Source organism: Hyposmocoma kahamanoa, unplaced genomic scaffold (genome assembly GCF_003589595.1).
Source record: "Hyposmocoma kahamanoa isolate Upper Pololo Valley unplaced genomic scaffold, ASM358959v1 63, whole genome shotgun sequence".
NCBI classification, from domain to species: Eukaryota; Metazoa; Arthropoda; class Insecta; order Lepidoptera; family Cosmopterigidae; genus Hyposmocoma; species Hyposmocoma kahamanoa.
Genome location: NW_020653851.1, coordinates 14,031,115 through 14,055,463, shown reverse-complemented (window position 1 = coordinate 14,055,463; position 24,349 = coordinate 14,031,115). Strand labels below are relative to the sequence as shown.

Genomic DNA, 24,349 nt, shown 5'->3' with positions numbered 1-24,349 from the left:
TTCCAGTATTTTCTCTGCGTAGGTATACAGTGAAGAAGAATGAATTATCTCGCAATTTATGGCCAAAGTTTTGAAGGTACCAGCACGCGTATTTTGTTCTTTGCGAGTCTTCCACCGTGAATTAAAATCTTAATTACGTCTTGAAGTTTTCAGGATTAATTTTATAATCTTTGCCCTTTCTGGCAGTTCTCGTTATGAATTTCTTGTTATAATCCTATTTAAATTCTTCGATAAGCATTTAGTACCTCTAACTGCCTGGATGGGAGGCCTTTGCCACTACAAACTGATTGGACTGAGGTCAATATAAATTATAAGAAATTGCAAAGAAAATGTTTCAAATTACTATTCGATAATTAGTGGAAAACTTAGCCTTAAGACCTTCCGTTTCATAACAACAATGAAGGTTGTAGGTACCTTAATTTGTTAGGAAGCACATGAAAATAACTTAACAGAACTTTAATCAACAATGTTACGCAAGTGTTGTGGTATTTAAAATACGTGGGATGGTAAAATTTAGGGTGCTAAAGATGCGTCAAGGTTTGTGTAAATTTATTTATTGTTCACACATGAGGATAGGATGTCGCAAAGTAGGGGTCCTTGGAGATTCGATGTGATCAAGACTACTGGAGCAAGAAATTAAGTTCGCTTGGTGAAAGGAATTGCTAATTACTCTGGTTCGGTAACATTACCAGCTCGTTTAATTGGCTGCACTGCCTTTGTTGTGTGTAGCGGATGGAGGTAAGGAGTATCTGCCAAACCCAGTGGGAGATAGGTACGATAGTGTGTAAATAAATATAAATAATAATAATAATAATAATTTTATTTGTTTGGCTTTCAAAAATTCATCTGACCTCCATATAAGATAACAAATTTGCAATATTAACAGCAAGGATAGAGTACTATACAATAAATATAGAATCATACAGAAGTAAAATAATAATTTATAAGCAGAATTTGCCTGAAGTATTTCTGGCACATTAATATTGATGCACTTCTTGGTTAAAGTTAATGAATTCGCCGAATATCAAATGAGTCGAGCCTGTTTCGTATTCAATTAATTAACACTGCAGTTAAAGTTGCACAATAATATTGTTTTAGTAGCAATGTTCTATTAGTAGTAGATATATTAATAGTTAAAACGTTATTTATTCATTGTACACTTTGTTTGTATGATAAAACAAAGGAGGCGTTTTTTATTTTATCCAGATTTAGAGCGGTTTATAAAAGGTTCTTTAAGAAGTTGCGCCGAAAGCGCTTCAGACGAACTTTTAATTCCTTGTTTTTTCAAACTGTAACAATGTGTATAAAAAGCGTGCGGAAGTTAGCGGGTTTTATTTCTGGGGGAGAGGGGTTATGGTAGCCGCGACCCGCAACTTTGTACACGTAGCGGCACTATAAGTCGACCTCACATAATGGAAAAGCCTTTTTATTTGTCAGGGGCACGAAATGTTTGTTGTAACCGCCCTGCAGCCATTTCTATAATGTATACTTAGGTACGTCGCCCATAAAAGGCTGTTGTATAAAACCCTTTTGTCTCAAAGCCGTAGATTCATTTGTCTGTTTTAACATTTTGGTTAATTATAGACGTGAGAAAGAGTGGGTTAATGAATTGCCTAGACTTAATTAATTTTTATATAACTCTTTGTGTTGGAATGAAAAATTAATTGTAATTTATTATCCAAGCAGCGCCTTATTACAGCGTTGTGAATGATTATGTAACAGAGTGTCTTTGCCATGAAATAAATGTGTATCATGAAGACGACCGTGTACGCAAAAACACCTTTTCTCTGGGTGTATTGGGCAAGTTTTCAACTGCAAAGTTAAAGCTCTTAATTAGAATTTATATAATTTGTTAGCTGCATCGTTCAACAATATTACACTCAAATAAGCAATGTTTAGTGTCATTAATTACGAGTTTCTGACGGTGATTAGAATTAGCATTTATTGTTGTCGCCACAATTCTTAATTTTAAAAGTTTCAGTTTTTAGACGATTGTTAATTAAATTCGTATTTAGTAATACGATTACCATCAGATTTAAAGCAAATTGGTAATTCACCCTCACGCGTAAATCAAGTTAAAGCTCTATAAACAATCCTAGGGGTTTAGAACAGGATTAATTTAACAACGACTATTTTGAACACCCAAAGTTTGTGTTGAACATGAGTATAGGTATGTAAAGTAAAATTTATGCTGATAATAATATACTTTGATCGTCATAGGACTTACAGGTAATTTAACTGCTTACTATTCAGATTTATCTGAAGTAAGAGTACCTATAATTACTTTTTCAATATATAGACTTTTAACCAGACAAAGTATCATAAATGAAGCGATTAAAAATAAATATGGCAATTGGAACACAAAAGACCAAAAATATCTATGGAAATTTTACATACAGCCGCCCAACGAATGAGTTGTCCGGAACACAAATTCATATGCGCGACTGGACATTGCATACCCGCCGCGTGGCACTGTGACGATGCAGCCGACTGTCCTGACGGCTCTGACGAACATCAGTGCGGTAAGAGCATGGACGGCAACCAAGCATGATTATTGGCATGACGTCATATGCTATACAAATCATTGGTCAAACTAGCATGCAACAGGCACGTTTAAAAAAGTAAAATGTATTTCCAAAAAAGTTATTCAAACGATTCCCAGAAACGGATTGTCGATTTTAAACTTTCGCGGTAAACGATGTTTTATTTATTTTTCATGCCACATTGTCGGACAATTCCGTTATATTATAAACAGAAAACAAGGACTCTGAATTAACTTTTTGTGAAAAGCGTCCAAAAATGTAAACGAGCTATTCTAAAATTGTTAAATAAATATTTTTACGTTACAAACGATGAAACAATTTTTTCAAGGTATTTGTTTTGTAATTGACTAAAATAAAATCGAATGAAACAAAAATAAATCGGGTCAGTGCAACGTCTTCGGGTATAGGTTGTTTCGTTATGAAAGAAATAGGTACCTATACTTACACGGTATTTAATATATATAAGTAGGGAATATACAGACGTACATACATATAGGTACTGCATCGTACTTAGCATGTGCATGACTTGGGTTGGCAGAAGTGGAGTCTTGCGGTCCAGAGGAATTCACTTGCCGAGGAAAGCCTGGAGAGTGCGTGCCACTCACTTGGATGTGCGACGACAATCCTGACTGTTCAGATGGATCCGACGAGAAAGCATGCAGTAAGAACTCATTATCTTCAAAATACTGACTTTATTGTTTACGAACGCCTAGAAGATCTCAAATCACATTATTGTTTCAGCACGTATTGTCAGTTTTATATCTACAAAAGTTATAAGTAGGTACTGCGTTTTAATAATTATACAATGGCTAAATTTATGTTCTTCAAGAGAAAAAAAGGAAAATGTTCCCATCATGAAACTGAAAATGTTATACATCGCAACCTCCCTGGTATAACATTTCATAATCGTGTTACGTTCTATAAAATGCCTCGATTCGACGACGTAGAAAAAACTTTTTACAACGCGTAATATCAAAAGAAAACTTGCAAACATGCTTGTACAGTTGCCTCATCAAAAAACTTCACTGCATATGAGTTTCATTCATTTCAATCAAATCATTCTAACTTTATTTATTATATAATCGTTCAATTGGCTATTAAAATTAAGTATAGACGTAAATTGCATGCATTAGATGTAGGTCACCCTGACCTACATCTAATCTCAATCATCTTTAATTAGGACAAAGAGCACACGATATTAGGTTGTCTTTTTGCGCACAATACGAGTATTAGTTGACTATTATTTTATTATCAGAGCAAAGTCAAACCAGCTTATACCGCCTTAGTTCCTGTGACACTCAATCATGTTGCCGCAACGGGACAAAAACTTTAATGTTTACTTTCTGAGATGGAGTCGGTGTTTAACTATTCCTCTTCGACTACTGAGTATCAATCAATCATTGCGTACGCAGTTTCCACCCCCTAGCCAGACGCTCTGTATTCTATCAACGCCCGGCTCATCCGTCTATAAATTCTTATCTACCCGCACCGGACCCGCCCTGAAGCGTGAGCGATGACGTTGCGTGTGTGCTTCAATGCCCGCAAGCTTTTCTTACGCCTCTGAAAGCTTTACCATGATTATGTCATCGTTTATCTCATTATTTGCCGCTGTCAAATTTTCTTTAGGTACTTTTTAGCTCAAGGCCTGACGCTATTTACAAATTATTCACGTGATTACCTGGATTCGACGGGAGGATACCTTTTTCATTTTATTTATGTGGCTGTGATATAAATTAATGTTCCGACCATGAAATTATCCTTTGCTGAAAAACGAGGATAACTATTTCTACTTGTCTGTTCTTCAAAGGAATTCAATTAAATGTAGCCGAGAGGAATGGAGATAATTTTTCCTCAGACAGAGAAACATCCAAGAATAACGAGATTTGCTGGGTGGTATGCATGTTTGATAAAATACATTATTTCTGCTCAGTCTTCCTTTTACAATAATGTTTTATTTTTCCTTCGTCTAATTTTCATTTTCCGGCAATTTATGCCGTTAAGCCTGCGAGCCTGCTGAAAATATTTTAATCATAGTTATATATTTTATAGTTTCCACTGAATTTACCTAGAGTGCTCTTTGTGCTAACTTAAACTTTTATGAAATGTTTAAACAAGATTAGAATTTTGGACGTGAAATGCTGAGTTCTATCCAGACTCCTAGTATTCGAAAAACTTTTATCTGTTAGCTTTAGCAAATTAAAAAGCACTATTGCTCTACCACACTCGAAACTTAGCACATTATTATTTATTATCTGTGGAATTCCTTCGCTTTGCATTTCAGAAATAAAATTTCAGCAAAGCTATTTAATAAAGCTATATATATAAGATATTTTATAACAATGTCCGGAATTAAGTAATAGAATGCTCCCGTGAATAACTGAAATACAAATTCGAAAATACAACTTTACCTGTCTACTTAGGTTCAGGAATAACTGTGATGCTGCAAAATAAATGAAAAAACTTAGGTCATTGCTGCAATGCTCTACAAAAAAAATTGAATGTGTTCTTTCATAGCAGATTAGAGCTGTAATCGTTTGTTTGTCTTAAGTAGGTTCAAAGAATATTTGACATATGATTTTGGTGTAAGCAGATGAAACGTGTCGCTCTGACGAGTTTACTTGTGGAAATGGAAAGTGCATCCAACAAAGATGGGTGTGCGATGGCGATGACGATTGTGGCGACGGGACTGATGAAGAGAAATGTGCAGCCCCAACTTGTCAGCCTCGCACGCACTTTTCATGTGCTGATGGCCATTGCGTTTCGGCCCGTTGGCGCTGTGATGGAGACATTGACTGTCCTGATGGCAGTGATGAGATGGTAAGTAAATATATTTTGTAACGCACAAAAATCGCGTTTCGAGATAGGACTAGTGATCTCATTACCTGGCTCCTCTATATAACTGAATTATTAATGCTCTGAGAAGGTATCTCGATCCCATCCCATTTCATTTTGTAATTTACGAATTTGAATTCAATTTTCCTGTATATTAAAATGTTCATGATTCTTGTACTCTCTTTATATAAGTATAGGTTCAAAATGGTATAGTGTTAGGTAACAAGGTCCGTTGGAGTTTAGGTACCATATGAAGCTTGTTGTCTTTTATATTCATATATTACACTAGAAATAAATGCAAAAATAGCTAGTTATAAGTAATTTTAATACAAAGACAGGACTCGAACCTCCGTCGGTATACCAATCTAAACCCACTATTTGTGGAAGTTAATATTACAAAATTTGTGTTGGATATTTGCAGGGTTGCGCAACGACTCCTAAAATACCTTCTCCGTGTACATCAACGGAGTTCGAATGCCGTGATAGAATGACCTGCGTTCACAAAGCATGGGTGTGTGATGGGGATCGTGACTGTCCGGATGGTGGTGACGAGGCTCCTGAGCTCTGCCGTGGGAACGTAACCTGCAGACCCGATCAGTTCCAATGCAAAGACCACAGCTGTGTTCCAGGAGCTCTATACTGTAATGGTGAAAAGGACTGTCCCGATGGCAGTGATGAATTCAATTGTAGTAAGTTTATAATAACGTGTATGTGTTGTCTTAAGTACGAAGTATTTTTATATAGATCTCTTACAAAAGTACATTTTCCCAAATACTCAAAATGTGAAGTATTCATGGTAACTTAAATGTATATTACTCCACAGCACGACCAAGGACTGTATGCGACAAGCGGACGGAGTTTGACTGCGGCGGCGGCATGTGCATTCCTCTGACGAAAGTTTGCGACAAGAAGCCTGACTGTCCCAACTTTGAGGATGAGCCAAGAGACCGCTGCGGCGAGAACGAATGCGCAAAAAACAATGGCGGATGCACTCAGAAATGTGTTGATACTCCAGTTGGATATTATTGTGATTGTGATAAAGGATACAAGCTTGTTGACAACAGGACTTGCGAAGGTAATACGCCTATCTCTAGGTAATGGATAAAAAATTGTAAGTGTAATAAATGAAATATCTTGCTAATTAATATACTTCATTATGTCTAACTTGTTAGCGAAATTTTACAAGGTATTTCTTGAATATAAAAAAAAAATATCTTTCATTACCAAAATTATGAAAGCAATCTCTGTTTTAGTGAACTAACCAATGAAACTGTTATAATTTTGTCAAAAAATTCTAGATTGATGATAATTTAGCTGCCACTTTCAAACGTTTTTCTGTGCATTTCCAGACGTAGACGAATGTGCAGATCCAGGCGCATGTTCCCAATTATGCATCAACGAGAAAGGAACGTTCAAGTGTGAGTGCCACGCTGGCTACGCTCGTGACCCAAGGGACCGTACCCGTTGTAAGGCCACTGAAGGTCATCCATCACTTCTCTTCGCTAGACGCTTCGACATTCGCAAGATCAGTTTGGATCACCATGAAATGGTAGCCATTGTAAACGACACGAAGTCAGCTACTGCTTTAGACTACGTCTTTAGAACTGGCATGATTTTTTGGAGTGATGTTACGGAGGAGAAGATTTACAAGTAAGTAATAGCATAATGTCGCCTTATTATTAAAACCTCATTATGTCCACTATTTTTCAAATATTTTTTTCTTACAATGTCCAAAAACATTAAGTGCATTCATTACCTGATAAAATGTTAATTACCTCTGTAAATAGATATCTGAGATGTAGAGACATCTGAGATATAGAGACATCTGAGATCTATTTATATATATTTTATGGATAGATTTCAAAACATCACGTTTCGTGTATTTCCCTCTTCATAAAATTTAAAAAAATGACATAAAACATTTTAACAGTGAGGTGACGATTACATACATACACTTAAAGCCTCTCTCTTCGAGGTAAGCACAATAATTTGACGAGATAAGTAAATATATAATTCTGATTAAATTAATACTCCAACTTTAGTAAAGTAGTAAATCGAGACTGACACTGCTATCTAGTGACTCGTTTAGGAACTACGAAACAAATGTGCGTCTTCTGGCGCCACTAGCGCGAAGTGTTTTAGAGGAGCTGTAAATACTACACGTAGATGGCGCTACTATAAACAAAAACTTATACGGAGCAAAATATATTTTAATCCAGAGTGTGAGGATTTATGGCAACCATTTCTAAAATTACAGAGCACCGATAGATGAAGGCAGCCAACGTACAGTAGTAATCGGGGAGCAACTGATCACTTCAGATGGCTTAGCCGTGGACTGGATCTACAATCATCTATACTGGACAGACACTGGAAAGAACCACATTGAGCTCTCAGACCTACAAGGCAATATGAGGAAAATCCTTATCAGAGACAGGCTCGAGGAACCGAGGGCGATCGCTTTGAACCCTTTGGATGGGTACGTATACATACAATTAATTCTGGTTTTTCCTCTCTGACAGAAACAATCTTCTTTAAGGAAAAGAACACCTTTAACCCGTGCCAAGTATGGAACGTAGGTGTGAAATATCAATATAATTATATAAGTAGATGCAAATACAAAACAGCAACAACAGTCGCAAAAAGAACAATAACAAGAACAATTAAAATCTTATTTTATTAATCGAAAAACAGTTCAATTTTAGTAGCAGTTTTGAGGTCAACGACAAACGACGACGTTACGATTTACGTATCAGTTATCGGTATTATAACCGGTTTATTTTGGTTGCGTATTGGGTAACGCCAATATAAAACGTTCGGTCAATTATTTTCAGTCTGTTATCAATATTGCATTCAAAATCGGTAAACAAATTACAATTGAAATAGTCAAACTGAATAGATACTACTCACTCATTCGTAGGCACATTTTACTATTAGATTTGTAAGGAATTGAAACCATGTATACCAGATAATAAAGTCCTGAGTGAGTTGCTAATACTAAATTCGTAGTGTCTGAAAAGGTAGATTAAATTTGGATTACCTAATCTATCTATCGAGTATCTAAGTGCATACTTGTATACGGGATCTACGTACACTGTGCAATCTGTAAATTGCAATTTTATATATATAATGTGCATATTCAATTTGCGCATAAAGTAGATATTGATTTGTATGTTTGGCTGAAATCTAATCCATTACAAATTTCACAAAAGTAATATTGTGGATAGTATCGGATAGCACCACTTTAAAAATGCAGTTGAGGTGGTCTGCATTTTTGGTAATTAGGATAGTATTCATAGATGCCGTCGGTATGTATAAGTTTGTAAGAACAGTAATCAGGGGGTCTACTCTCGATCTCCGTCCGAAACAATTACTGCCAAATAAGCAATACTTACCATACCAAATGAAAAGACGCGTGATGCGAAGGAAGCTTCATACTGGATACTTGTCTTTTAATTTTGTCGAATAATACTTATTTGACAGTAATTGTCTCGGACGGAGATCGAGAGTAGACCCCCTGTTCTCTACAATTCAAATTAACGTCACAAACACAGACATATGTCTAGATAGACGCCGCAAGTACAGCAATTTGTATGAAAACCGAGCGTGCCACATTTTATGTATCCACCATGACGTCACAAGAGCTATTTAGTAATGGGAAACCTATTTCCGCGCTAAATCGATTGATTGAACGGAATACACGTACCCATTCGATTCAATTTATCGATTCAAGTATTCGTTGATTACAAGTAGTTGCGAAATATATATTAATATAGTAGAAAAATACCAAAACAATATAGTTATGTCCTTTATTAAAAGTTGTTGTAAAAAAATTTTGATTACTTAAAAATTTAAACTTCAATTTTTAATCAACTTCAAATATTAAAATTATTGTCCTTGAAATAATATAAGCTTATTATATAACTGTCTGTTTGTAATAGAAGATCTTATCGATTGACTTAAATAATGAAAACGCACATATTTATGAACTTGAAACTGCCTTAATTAAATTTACTACATGGTTTTCCGTCGGTGATTGATCAAATTGGTGAATGGCAAGACAACTGAAAATGTTACTGCTGACAAAATAGATTTACTTAATGTCGGCCTCGTGTAAAGTTTTTGTGATTTGATCATGATTTCTAAGATTTCTAACTCTGCTACTCTGCATATTTGGATAGCATCTTTGGTGGGATAAACTAGACCACCTTCGTCCTTGTTCTGAAGCGTAGAAGCGGCAACTAAGTGATTTTCGATCGATTGATTGAACGGAATACGCGTATACACGCGTATTCCATTCGATTAATCGATTCTAAATAGAATAATTTTTGTTCAAGTATTTGTTGACAATGTTGATTACAATGTCGTAATAATAATAGTAGAAAAATACCAGAATAAGACAGTCTAGTCCTTTATTTTACGTTAAAAAAATTCAGACTTTACTTTTTAATCGACTTCAAATATTAAAATTACGGTCCTTCCAGTAAAATGAGCTTATTATATAACATCTTTTTGTAATACAAGATATTATCGATTAACTTAAATAATGAAAACGCACCTCAATATATGAACTTGCGACTGTCTGAATGGTTTTCTGTGGGTAATTGATCAAATTGATGAATGGCAAGACAAATGAAAATGTTACTGCTGACAAAATATGGTAAAATCTTATTAATTAGAAGAGGTTTACTTAATGATCGGCTCGTGTGAAATTTTTGTTATTTGTTTATTATTTCTCGGATTTCTAACTCTGCTACTTGTGCATATTTGGATAGCATCTTAGGTGGGATAAACTAGACCACCTTCGTCCTCGAAAGCAACGATGTCATACGTATGACCAACTCCAGGTTTTTGTAAAGACAGCGCACTGTTAATTCTTTGCATTATATATATTTTTTGTATTATTCGTAATAATTCAATAATAGTAATAATAATAATAATTAATATGTAATTATTGTCTCACTGTACTCGGACATTCGAGGCAACGTGCTGCAAAAATTACATAGAAATTAGATAGATACTACAAATCTGAAAAAAAAACGAAACGTTACTAAACGTTATAACAAAAGAGTTAGGTATGGAATATTTTTATAATATTCCTAAGGTCATAATAATTTTCGTCCCTTTGTTTTCAAAATCGATCAGATCGAGAACAGTGTTGCCTAACGAATACATCATTAAATGGTAAATTTGGCCAAAAAAATGTACAAGCGGCCGTACCACAGAAACTGAATGTATTATGCAAAAGTGCGTTGTTCGATATTCACGGCGTATTAACAAAGAATCACAAATATATCGTACCAAGTAAAAGCCGCAATGTATTACAAATCATGAGAGAGCATACACTGGGTTGCATATTTGTTTCCTCGAAATTCATACAAATCCAAAAGAATTGTTTTTAACATAAATTATGCATCTTCTGATTACAAAATCACTTGCCCGTGGAAGGAAACGTCTCTGGTTATGGTGCGTTTGCAGTTTGTAATGTGTTTCTCTGCGATAACGGTCGAGCGCGCTCTGAAGTGTAGCAGCGGCAAGTAAGTGAATTTCACTTAATTTGGGCCCGCGAAGAACATACACTTGTGTCGTCTATCTAGATATATGTCTGTGGTCACAAATCAGTCAATCGATTTAATACATGATAAATACAAATGACTGATTATATTGCTTAAGCACCATTATTGATAATAAATTGTCAATAGTCATTAATTCAAATTTATTACTTGATCACTTCGATAGTAATAATGTAAATCCATACGCCAAATATTTTAATTATACCTAAATATATTTCGATATTACGTCTCCCCTACATTATTTAAAAATAGAAAAGACTATAATATAATCTAGTAAGTACTGAGATACTATAGAAGTACGACGGTTTATTAAATACGTGACTTTAAGGTTAAACAAATAAAAAATAAAAAAGTTAGGTGAGGTCGATATACTTTTTGAAGATGGAGAAAACGGAATTTCGAGTATTCCGTTTCTCCTCTGCAATCAGAACATCAAAACTTGTCGAACAATAGTTTGTATCATACTTCGGCAAGTTTTGATGTTCAAAGTGACAAGCAATAGCTACACCCCCTGTATTCACAAGATTGGCCTAATTTCACTTTTTTATATGATTTTTAATTTAATATGTTCATTTTGACAAAAAAATTTAATAATAATGTTATTTAATTTAATGTATTGTAATTGTTCTCCTTGTTTCTACTAACTTAGCTCATAAGATTATTACTAACAAATATGGACTAAATAATGTCTCAAAATAAATTAATATGAATTTGAAAAAAAAAAAAATATTTTGATGAGTTGAAGAAGTTAGGATAACGCTGGTCAAGGTGTAGAGTTTAAAGATTATGTAAAAAAATAAACCATAATATATTTTTTAATTTCAAAATCACGGACTTATCAAACCAATCTTATAATAGGTACCTATTACTAAGTAGGTACCATGCAAAGCCGTTTATTATTTGCCTTACTTGTATAATCCTTGTAATAAATATTTTTGGTCATGATTATAACATTATCCTTTTCGGACCGGCTCTGAAACTACTTGGAATTTCTCCGAAAAATATTGTATGTACCTTCAGGTACCTGTAGATGACCAATCTAAGGTCAATTTTTCATTTTCCGGCCGCCATCTTGGAAAACTTTGGCCCGCACAATTGTATTAATTTCGACCCTATTTTAACAGGCGCACAATTGTGTAGAAACACGATTGTATTTAGATGGGCCTATATTATATAGTTGAGGAAAATACAACAACAATAATTTAAAATTTTTATTGAATTGATATTCAATTTTTTTTTTGTGAAATTACTCCACTAGTTTGTTAAAATATTAATACAAAGATCGAACACTCAGAAAAAATTCCTTCGATCGGATTCCAACCGACGTCTTCTAGCTTACCGTGACAGGTAAGCTAGAAGACGTTTCTTCTTCTCCCATCTGTGCATATTTAGAGATACGTCATCTTCAGACTCGTCTTCCGATTTCATGCTGAAATATCTTGAAAAATCCGAAAAAAGCAAGCAAAAAAGTTATCTTGGGCGCCAGTCGTAACAATTGTGTTGAAAAAAAATCATCAACATTTTTTTGCAGGTTAGATAGTTCTCGTTATTATTATCATGATGTTTTTGACTTAATCGTAGTACTAGTACGTTTAGGTAGGTATTAGAAAAGAGTATTCCAGACGAAAAAGCATAAATGAGATAATCACGATCCAAAAAGGTGGGTCCGCTAAAATCCGTCCGAACTGATGTGTTGATGCTCGCAAGGCGATTAGTCGATGCACTAATTTTAAATGCAAGGTAAGTTAGTGTAATGCGCAATCGTGTCACGAAGGCCCGGTTCAGATAGGTAGAAGAGTTTCGCTAGGAAAATTATTCTTATAAACCAATCAATCGTGTATGGCCGGGTTCGCAAGGGATTTAATCATTACGTCGTATATTTAAAAAGCATGTCAATGTGTGACAATAGCCAATTCAACAAACAATTAGTTGTTTTAAATATTGTAGTATATTGAAACGCCACGTAAGAATAAAAATGTGGACGCTTCAGTGCCTACTTCAGTATTTTTTTAAACATAGTCTAGCATTTATGAAGAATAATAAGAACAAAAACAGTCATATTAGCTTCTTACACACAACAACACTTAAATAAATTTAAAATTAATGAATATATTTACAATCGTTAAAACTTTCCCCAAAAGGTTTTCTTTTTAAATAATGTGCTATAAACAAAATTTGAACTGTATTGACGTATGTTTACTGCGTTAAAAATAGATTATGTTTACAAAGTTTCGATGTTTATTTCATAAGTCTTGACGCGTTTGTTTTGTTAAAATGGGTTTTTGAACCAGGGGGTCTACACTCGATCTCCGTCCGACATCCGTCCGAAACAATTACTGTCAAATAAGTAATATTCGACTAAATTAAAAGACAGGTATCAAGTATGAAGCTTCATTCGCATCACGCGTCTTTTCATTTGGTCGAGTATTGCTTATTTGATAGTAATTGTTTCGGACGGAGATCGAGAGTAGACCCCCAGGTACAATTAATTAGCCGTACTCTACAAATGTGGAGTTTATACGTATAGAATAGGACATTTTTGAATCAGTAGGATATTATCTTATAAAAAGAAATGTAAGTAAATAAGCTGTATTATAGAAATTGTCTTTATTTATTGTCAAAATTAATTTTTAACCTACTAAAAAAAAGCAGAAAGTTCTCAATTCGACTGTTTTTTTTCTATGTTACGCGATTAATCCGACATTTGTGAACCGATTTCCCAAAACTATATAATTATTTTGGAAAGTAACTCAGTGGTGTGATTCCATTCAAATTTGATGAAAATATTCTGCATTTAAGGGCGATAAATTAGGTGTTGAATTCAATCAATAAAACTTGGCAAATAGAAGTTTCCACAAAATTTTGAGATCGTTTTTTTTTAAAAAGTTTTTTTTTTTTACGAAATTTTAATCTTATTTTCAGTTTCCCAAAAAAGTTACTGAAACCTGAAACGATGATCATCGTGATATTTTATATGTAATACTTACATTTTAAATGAGTTAGCGAATAAATAAATACTTTGTTGTAGATGGATGTACTGGACGGACTGGGGTCAGACCCCGAAAATCGAGCGCGCTGGCATGGACGGCTCACATAGGCAGACCATTGTTTCTTATGACGTTAAATGGCCCAATGGTCTAACATTGGATCTTGTACGCAAGCGAGTCTATTGGGTAAGTGAATAAGTGTGCGTAACATACGTTGTTTTCTTGAAAACACTGGGGCATAACGACATACAATTCGCGCCACCTTGCACTTTTAACAGGGTTTGAAGTGATAAGAATCACAATATGTCTATCTTGATAAATTATTGTGATATTTACATTGACTTACAAATAAATGGACGACGGGTCTAATACAAAAACCACGAAAAAAATGTCCCAAGTCAACCTATTTAAACGTAGTGACATGTAAAGGAATATGAAAAAGCGAAAACGTTCAATTTAAATTGTAATGTCATCGCAGTACTGTCTAATTTTGCTTGCTTCGCTGTCAGTCGAACAAACGAAGACTAAGGCGTGAATGACGCTCTGTATACGATTTTAACGCCCTATAAGTTCGGACACTTTTTAGCGCGGACCCGACGTCCATATAATTGTAAGTCAATGGATATTTATAACATTAATTGGAAAAACAAATGCTACCGCCAGCAATGTGTTTGCATCAGATACGTATACAAACGTGTAAAATATTATACTAAAAAAAGTCACAAACCAAATCGTTTTCCCAAGGATTTCTCTTCATGGTTATTTAGTTCTATCACTGTTTGTCATTAAGTAAAAAAATAAAGAGATAAAAAAGATAAAACTATTAACCAACATGGATAATTATCATGATAATAGGTCAGAAACTAATAATTCAATTTGGAAGCTGGTATATACAAAACGTTATTTCCGCATGTCCTTGTTGAAAAATTGATTTGTAAAACTTGGGAAAACTTAATAATATTTTTGTATTCTAGCCCCTTGAAAATAACGAATATATTAAAAAAAACGCTACGTGACTCGAATCATATGTCCGGAAGTATATTTACTTGAAATGCTTACATAGGAACATTCGACTGCAATTAAATGTAGCGAAATTGAAATTCAATTATTGTTATCGGAAATATGTACCTATTTTTTTGGGTAAATATTATAAGAAACTTTCATGGAGGTTAATTGACTATAACTTCGCTACGGGTTTACTATTGCTGTTCGCCATTCCAAAAAAAAAACAAAGATATAAAGGTGACAAGTGTCAAGATTTTTTTTTTTTTTTAATAATAACTCACACACTCAATATAGGCCCGCACTAGGGAAACCCTGTGTCGCAGGTGCCATGGACACACACACATAGACAATCACAAATTACACCCAAAGTCACGAGAGAAATAAATGTAGGCCATACAAATATTTCTCCCGGCCCAGGAATGTATAGGTACGTGTATTAGAATTCTTATTTGTTTCGCAAGTGGCTGTTAACTTATTTAAATAGTGTAGTCATTTGTTATTATACTGTTATATAGAGCGCGTGTTATGAGTTTGTTTCAGCGTACAATAGTTTCTACTTATAAAGCTTATTGCTTTTCACAATTTTATATAATGTCTTTCTATCGATCTTGATAAAAAAATAATCTTCCAATCATGAATTTGCTATCCTCAGTAATGTTTTATTTCTACAACGAATAAAATACCTCGTGGAATTTAGATAAGATCCTATCGTAATGGCGAATTTTGATTTGTCATAGATATTGATAGCTTTTGTTTTAACCTTGATGTAAATAATATGGCGTTGCATTTGAAGTGGTATTGGTATTTCGTAGGTAGGCAGTTTAAGTGTGTATATTTAACTAAGTGGCGCAACTTATTCCTTTGCATTACGGCAAATTAAAATATGGAACTTGATTTGCTTAAATTGTCAGCTTGAAGTGCTCTTAACTGTACTTATCTACCTTAATAACTGCCACGGTGGCCAAACGGTTACCATGCTGATGAAGTCCCTGGTTTGATTCCCGGGCCGGGAGAAATATTTGTATGGCCTACATTTATTTATCTCATGGTGTGGGTTTGGGTGTAATTTGTGGTTGTCTATGTGTATGTTCATGGCACCCGCGATAAAGGGTGTACCTAGTTATTAGTGTATTATTAATCCATTTCTCATCATTTATAAGCACAAACGTTAGAGGTAGGCACATACATGTTGCCCTGAGTATTAAACCAGTAAAAGGAAAACAACAATTAATGTTCTAAAAATATATAGTTAGGTTCATCTAATATTTCTTCCAAAAATAAAGGCTGACAAGATAGATTTAGACATTCTATAGGTAACGCGATTTCAATGACTCAATTTCATCTGAATACTGATAATAAGAAGAATACTGACATTGTCAATAATCAGTGCTGTTAACAAAAAAGAGTACTAAATTATCTTGTTAGGAATGTAAATTACTTATAGTTACAGGCAACTACTTTTGTTATTACACAAACGGGTACGACTGTCTCACAAACCAACATGACCGATTTTGTTATATATTTAATTTAATTTCATTATTCTCACGATGGAAAACAAACTGTTCATATTCACAGGTTGACGCTAAGTTGAACACAATTTCCTCATGCAACTACGACGGTTCTGCTAGACGGGTTATTCTCTACTCTACTGATGTTCTTCGTCATCCCTTCTCTATCACCACTTTTGAGGATTGGGTATACTGGACCGATTGGGAAAAGACTGCTGTCTACCGCGCCAATAAGTTCAACGGGAAAGATATTGAGGCTATTACTTCTACTCACACGGTGAGTTAATACTTGTTGCTTTTAATTACACGAATTAATAGTTGTTGCTACTCTTATTCTACTTGATGCATATGTTGCATCCGTATTGTATAAAGGGCCGTATTAGATTACCGCTAGCCGCTTTGTAAAACGGCGCTGTTTTCTAATACGGCTACTTCGTGTTGGGTAAAAAATGTAGGTACGTCGTGGCGTTTAACAAAGCGGCTAAGAAATGTACCGCCTGAATACGATAGGGTGGGATATTTAGTTCCATATTGGCCGCCAATAGATCTACATTATTTGCGTCTCAAACAGCAATTGTTTCAACAACGTGCAAACAATATTATAGTTTCAGGAGTGGAAAAAGTAAAAATATGCGTGAAAATATTGAATACAAATTATTTATCTTCTCATAATTACTCTTCCCTAAATAACCCGCTTATTATTAAAAATGCACTTTTCAAAATATGAATGTAGGATAATTTTAATAGTGAAAGCAGCCTCAAAAACATAATTAGGAACGTAGCGATAGAATGCATGATATATGAATGGAGTGATTGACGAGAGTGAAGGAGAGGAATGAGTGGGTAAGAGAATGAAGAGGAAGTACGGTGATGGGTGGTGGGAAAGCCGGGAGACGAGAGATTTTGATTTTCACGGGTGTCTCATTTTTTTTCCGTTATAAAATTGGAAATAAAATAAAAGAAGAACTTACGAGCCAAAATTTACGAATTTCATTACGGAGAACATCCCACCACATCCCATATGAATATTACTGCATTATTTAATGAGATACTAAAATTGTGAAAATAAAAATACGAAAATAACGGAACGAAATATTGAAATTTCTGAAAAATCTTACGTACGCGTGACGTAATGCTCTACCAGGTCTACAAACTTAATTTATATTTTACCGAAAACTATTATTAGCCATTTTTATCGTTAACTAAACTTAGAGTAAAACTAAAAATTACACTTACATTAAAAACTAAAATAATTGAGATTGTTAATTGGAAACAGCATGCAAAATTGAGATCATTAGGTTACTTTGTTTGAAATAGATACAAGAACACAATAAAAAGATCTTAATAATGAGTTCTACATATATAAGTAACACATTTTTTATAAAATTTCGCGCCAGATGTACAGAGTACGAAAACAGTGCCACATTGCGAGGAGGCTCCATTCGTGCACCCAAGGCGAGAGTGAATAGGTATTATTTAGGTGTGCATGCTCCATCATAGTCTTCATTGCCAGTTTCCATCAGGTGAGACGGAGGTCAAATGCGCACCCATGCAGGTCACGGTTTTAAGGTCACCACCCTGGGGTCTTGCGGATTGGGGACTTTTCAAAGCATGCTGCGACATCTAAGCCGTGGCAGCCTAATGGTTTCACCGAGTCCCTCTTAAGCAGAGGCCCTAGTTCGAATCCTAGCTCGCACCTCTCAAGTTCCTCGGAATTCATTATTTATCATAATTTAATTTCAAATTCACCATGAGTTTGTCGGTGAAAGAAAACGTCCTGATGAAATCTGCACGACGAAGTAGGTTCACAACCTTCGGAAAACGTGTGAAGTCTCAAGTCTCCCACGCTGGTCTGGCCTGATAAACCCGTGCCCAACAGTGGAACGTAAATGGGTAGATGATGATGCTGCTACATCTATTGTATTGATAAATACAAGGAAAACTGATTTCTCTAATAATCTCGGCGGATGTCATTACGACGTAATACCATTTGGAACATTTTGACGTGATATTGTATTGTAGCAGAGCTGTAATATAAAATACTTGTATTATGACGTAAACTTACAAATGTCTTATTTGTTATCACAAGAATCAATGACGAAGTCGAAAATTTGTAAAAAGTATGATTTTTATCCTTCATCATTCATTACTGTCAATTCTTTCTTATCACGTCGATGCCATGCACTATAATATGCTTGCCATCGTGGTGAAAGGATTTGCCAATCGGCTTAAGAGTGGTTACACACGGTGACTTTTAGCAGCAATGCAAACGCGCGTTCGTGAGACGCGCGTTTGCATCGCTACACTTGCGATTTATAGGCGACTGTGCGACGCGGGTTTGCATCGCTGCTTAAAATCGGTCGCGTGTGTAAAGGTGCATGTATAGCGACTGCATCGCGTTTGCATCGCATTTGCATCGCTGCTTAAACTCGCCGTGTGTAACCACTCTCAGGTACTTGGAAATTGTTGTCCAAGGTGCGCCAGACGTACAGGAAAGGAATGGTACGTCGTGCGAGGACGCTTCCTTCGTAGACCCCAATCAATCCATACAACGATGAATCAAATATAAACATGAATAGCAATTTGCAGCGAAGAATTTATATCGAAAATACTCGATTCGAGAAATAAATAATAATAAAGATTCATTACCTCAAGACAAAGAAGCGGATCTTACATTGAATAAAAACAACAATATTAAATGTAGTTTGAGAGACTGGTGTCTGTACTGGGCAATTAGATCTTTATTACAGCTCACCGGGCTCTTTTGATTTTTATTAACGTTGAATATTGTTATATTTTTGCCGTTGCTGTTTAAACCAAATATAAGGACAACAAGCACATAGAGAAAATCGTAAGATTGTGCTGGCTTGATCCGTAGCTCAGTTGGCACAGCGGTAACAGCGCGCAACAGGCACTGGTTCGAGTCTAGTCTGATCGAAGGATATTTTCTTTGTCTTTGTTCGATCTTTGTGTCAATAATAACAATAAGAAACTAGTAGAGTATTTTCACGTGCGGTTAGGGCAATACACTAATATAACAGCACATTTATGATAATGTTATTTATGTTAAGTTATGTTAATACGAGGAATATAAATAAACGACTGTTCCTAACAGTCGTCTTCATAAAGTGTCAAATTAATTTAAGGGGCAATGTATACACTTCTATAATAATATTCCGATTGCTATTCAAAATTTGCCATTTACGAGGTTTAAAACTATACTGAAACAAAAACTTTATACTAAATGTTATTATACAACTTCTGCGCACTTGGACGACAATAATTCGTGGTAGTGATCGATTTAGCTCTTTTAGGTATTCTCGAACCAAGATGTTTAAATTAAATATTGCAATGATAAATGTATATTTACAAAGAGCAACCCCTATACTTCTATACCGCTATACCCCAATACCGTTCGTTCTTCTCAGGGGAATATGCCTTACGAATGAGCAGTAGAGTTTAATCAGTATGACGATTTCAAGCGTAATTTGCTTACCTATGAAGTAAAGATTATTTGACTTTTTTGTTAGTAAGGACATCATGCTATTCACTAAAAATAAAACGTTAAACATTCTTGTTGGGTTTATTTTTTATGATACCAAGTGACAGGACGAACAAGTCGTGCGCCTGGTGGTAAGCGACACGGCTGTCCATAATGGTGGCAGTGCCACTTAAAGCTTTAAATCACAAAGGTTTGAGAGGCACTGCCACTGCGTCCGGTACCCTAAGACATAAGTTGACAAGTCCCATATGAGTGTAATTTTACCAATTTCACCTTTCAAAACCGAAACGCAATAATGCTCGTAATGTACTTCCCTGAAGAATTCTTTCACAAGGAGCTCTATTTGCAAAGATTTAATCTTTTTATTTTTGTCTAACAGCTGCAAAACCCGATGGTTATCCACGTATATCATCCGTATCGTCAACCTGATGGCGTGAACCACTGTGCTGCCGTCAACGGCCATTGTTCTCACCTTTGTCTGCCAGCTCCGAGGATAGGGCCTCATTCTCCTCGTGTCTCCTGTGCCTGCCCTAACGGCTTACGTCTCCTACCCGATAACCAGATGTGCGTCGAGGACAGTAAGTACCATTTCATTATTATAATACTTGCCGCGGTAACGACAGGTACTTTTTGTTCCACTGTACGACGTATTTTTAAAACGTGAGAAGTTGGATTACGTCTTGTCGTTACTTCTCGAATTTGTTTTTAATTAGAACTACTACAAAAAGTTGGTACTTACTTACTCACCGTAAGATATAAATAAACACCTATAATTAGGATGTTTGTTGCAATATTTTTTACTATTACTGTTTTTCTTGAGATGTGGTAATTTTTCAACCTTGGTATCAACCGTGATGGTAACATATAAAAAATATATATATGTATGTACCTTACGAGCGAAAGATGTGTGCCAGGATCGCAGCATGTGGAAAGCTGTGGTTTCTGCCTAACCCAATGGTGAAAGGTCATGAAATGTATGGTATTCTACTCTACTTTATTAGAAGCGAGAAGCATGTTTAATAAAAAAATATAAATAATAATTTGTAATTAAGTTTAGTAGCAATCTGTAAACGCAAAAGGTATTAGACAGTCAAGATTATAAGTTTAAAATAAGTCGCAGGCAATAAACTGTTTAGATATGTGTATGATAACACTGATTATACCCAGCTTAATTTTGATTTAATCAATATAAAGGAATTCTTATCGGTATAAACAAAAGAACGTACCTATGTATTAAATCGAATAGCTAATCCATTTTTACTTCTTTTTCGAGAATTTCAGTAACATGAACACATGGTGTAAGCAGAGTTAATCATAAACATCAATGCTGTACGTTATAAAGGTAATGAGAAGTTTAGTAAACCAATTAAAAATGAAAATAATTAAATAAGAAATACTACAGACAACGAAATTCCCAGAGATAAGTCGACAAGACGAGACAAGGGTCATACTGCCATAGGTATCTTTACAAAGCGTCCAATGTAACTGGAAGTACCTATCCATAACTGGGTATACAGAGATAATAACAGGTCGCATTCATGCGACGATAAGGGGACAATTGAAAGAGGTCAATAAAAGCAATATACCGTCGATCTATTCCATTCTAATACCAAAAACTAATACCAATGGTATTTGTTTCCACTTAAAATAAATTTTATATTCCTAACGAATACCGCTCACAAACGAATCCCAAAACAAGTTAAATGGTATCAGGGTACAGTCAGTAATAAAAATGCTTTCAATGTGGTTTTAAGTAATATTTAATTTAACAAGATCAGTCTTATTAAACAAATAAAAGTGTAGTAGGAAAATGTTTGGTTAATTATTATAATTCCTATGTAGGTAACTAACTATATAAGCTTTATTGGCAGGTAGCAGGTATGCACCTCTAAATAAAGCTTTTAATTACAGCAAATCACAATGATAAGTCTACAAAATACAACAAAAAAATTAAACGCTTTAATAATTATTTATACAAAAAAAAATTTGTATAAATAATTATTAAAGCGTTTAATCGACGCCTTACGTGATCAGTGCTGCCAGCCTTCTGGAGACGTTTCCAGTAGACAGTGATACGCAGGAATGGTACGATGCGTTCTTAGCTATTTTTACTTTTAATTTTTATCTGCAGTAAATGGTTGTTTCGAATTTTTAAACAATAGCGAAGCAACTGACCCTTTTCGCAGGTAAAAAATTTTGTCATGTGATTCACTTAAGCAACTTACAACAACAACAAAAACTGCCCAAATAAATTGTATTATGATAATACTTAATATTAAATATTAGAAACCATTGTAAATGTTTGTGACTGTACCAAAATTTATGTTTTGGTATTCGTTGGGAATAGAATCGGTACATTATTGAAACATTTAGAACTTGGTATTCGTTAGGAATATAAAATTTATTACAAGTGGAAACAAATACCATCGGTATTAGTTTTTGGTATTAGAATGGAATATCTCATACCGTCATTGCTAACATTTACTCATGATTTATTGGTCTGAATACAGGTCGAAGAGATCTTCGAACACATATTCAATTATATGTGTTCTGTGTTCGTTCTTTAAAGTCATAATGTTAATGAATACTAAATCATCCGTGGAAAATTCAAGATCTAAAGTAATTATGGCACAAGTGTTTAGCAGTAAATTAGGAAGGCAAACAACATTCCATGAAAACGAAAAATGTGTACCCACTCACATTATTAAGAACGACACAAAAAAAAAAAAGGATGGGTACAAACATATCGCCGGGAATAGTGCAATTACGCGTAGGTACCTAGCATTTAATTATGAGTTTCCATTTCGGTATTTTAGTCGCCAAATGAAATCCGCGTAGGTAAATGTCGTGGCAACCAAATTAACGGGAATCTATTGTTATCAGTCCGTAAACAACATAAATTAACGTTCACTGTGTAAAAACGAAAGTAGTAGCCATTGAAGTAACAAAGTAATAACGTTAAATGAGGGATTTAAATCCTGTGAAATCTGGTTTGGTGCAGATACGCGCTTTTCACCAATAACTACATACGCAGATTTGCACCATCCCCGTCGATATATAGAAGTATTTATAATTACTAAGATCTTTTTTATGACATCGAGTTGAATAGATTGAGTAAGAAATAAAAATAAATTTGTAGAATACTATGTAACTTCAAAAAGGTTCTGTTTCTGGTTGGACGGTATTGGTTTCTGTTTATGAGCAGCAAGTATGGAGAAAAAAGTAGCTATACCCCTGAAACTTTGCTCTCGTGGCTGTTACAGTGGTATTTTTAGTAGCAGTAGAGCTCCTTGTGAAAGAGTTCGTTTAGGGAAGTACTGCCACCTTATCTATTTCTGCCGCCAAGCTGTAATCTGAGCATTACTGTGTTCCGGTTTTGAAGGGTAAGGGTGCTGGTGAGATTACAGGCACATGGGACTTGTCAACTTATGTCTCAGGGTGATGGGCGCAGAGGCATCTTTGTGATTTAAAGCTCTAAAATTAACCATCAGGCGCACGACTTGTTCGTCCCATCACTTAGTACCTTAAAAAATACATAGCTACATAGTGGTATTTACATAATCTTACAAATCTATACATTTCTAGGTATTTTTTTCAATTTTGGTTCAAATCTACTATTGATTTGAAATATAATGTTCCTTTTTAGTATTCACGTAGAGACCGGAAAATTTGTACAAATTTGATTTCGTTTTCCTTATCCTGGCCACAAAATCAAAGCTTTTGCAGTTTGAACTAAGTAGAAAATGATGATCACCCAGAAACAAAATCGTTTTAAGTACACGGTGTGATTTAATGGTATCGTAATAAAATACATTTATCCATTCTTCATCCCCAAACTTGTAGAAAGGAGGTAACTGTGGAGGTAGCTGTGGTAACCCACAGCATTTAAAGATAAGAAATAATATTGAGGTTTATTTGTATGACGTTGTCCAATTGCGCACGTTTGACGAATAAATAATGACGCACAATTTCAACATCATCATGAGCAATACCTAAGGTCATGTAAGGATTGCAAAGTTATACCAAGGCCCCAATCTTCCTACCCACGAAATAGAGTTCAATAACGAGTGGGAGTAAGAGTTAATTACATTGGTTTTGTAATCAATTTCTGTGCTCAAGTGTGGTTTTCAGGCTTGAATTTCATATTTTGCCCTATGTATTTACGTCCGAAGCTGTGCATTTTTGTGGTTGTCATCTACCAGGATAATGTTCACCAGTCAATAGCTGTACAGCGAATTCTTCAAATACAAAGGAATTTGTACATACAATAGATATGTAAAAGTATTTTTTACGTTACTTACAAACAGCCGATAGGCAAATTTTACAATGTAACCTTTACGATGTTGTGAACTGATTCGCAAATGTTTTTCTTCACTCGATTCAAGCCGCATAGCTAGGATTG

The 24,349-nt window shown here is 34.9% G+C and overlaps 1 protein-coding gene across 7 annotated transcripts in view; it reads left to right on the top strand.

The window, feature by feature from the left end:
* LOC113230074 (low-density lipoprotein receptor-like) overlaps window positions 1–24,349 on the top strand; it is a 242,864-nt gene that overhangs the window by 207,993 nt on the left and 10,522 nt on the right. For 5 of the 7 annotated variants that reach the window (XM_026463808.1, XM_026463810.1, XM_026463813.1 and 2 more), the window contains exons 4-12: window positions 3,082–3,204; window positions 5,134–5,360; window positions 5,797–6,064; window positions 6,199–6,450; window positions 6,725–7,025; window positions 7,633–7,851; window positions 13,974–14,118; window positions 16,513–16,722; window positions 20,327–20,525. In XM_026463808.1, coding sequence (XP_026319593.1) covers window positions 3,082–3,204; window positions 5,134–5,360; window positions 5,797–6,064; window positions 6,199–6,450; window positions 6,725–7,025; window positions 7,633–7,851; window positions 13,974–14,118; window positions 16,513–16,722; window positions 20,327–20,525 — 1,944 coding nt within the window. Of the gene's footprint in view, window positions 1–2,399; window positions 2,523–3,081; window positions 3,205–5,133; window positions 5,361–5,796; window positions 6,065–6,198; window positions 6,451–6,724; window positions 7,026–7,632; window positions 7,852–13,973; window positions 14,119–16,512; window positions 16,723–20,326; window positions 20,526–24,349 lie in introns of all 7 variants that reach the window. The other 2 variants (XM_026463809.1, XM_026463814.1) reach the window with 1 other exon arrangement.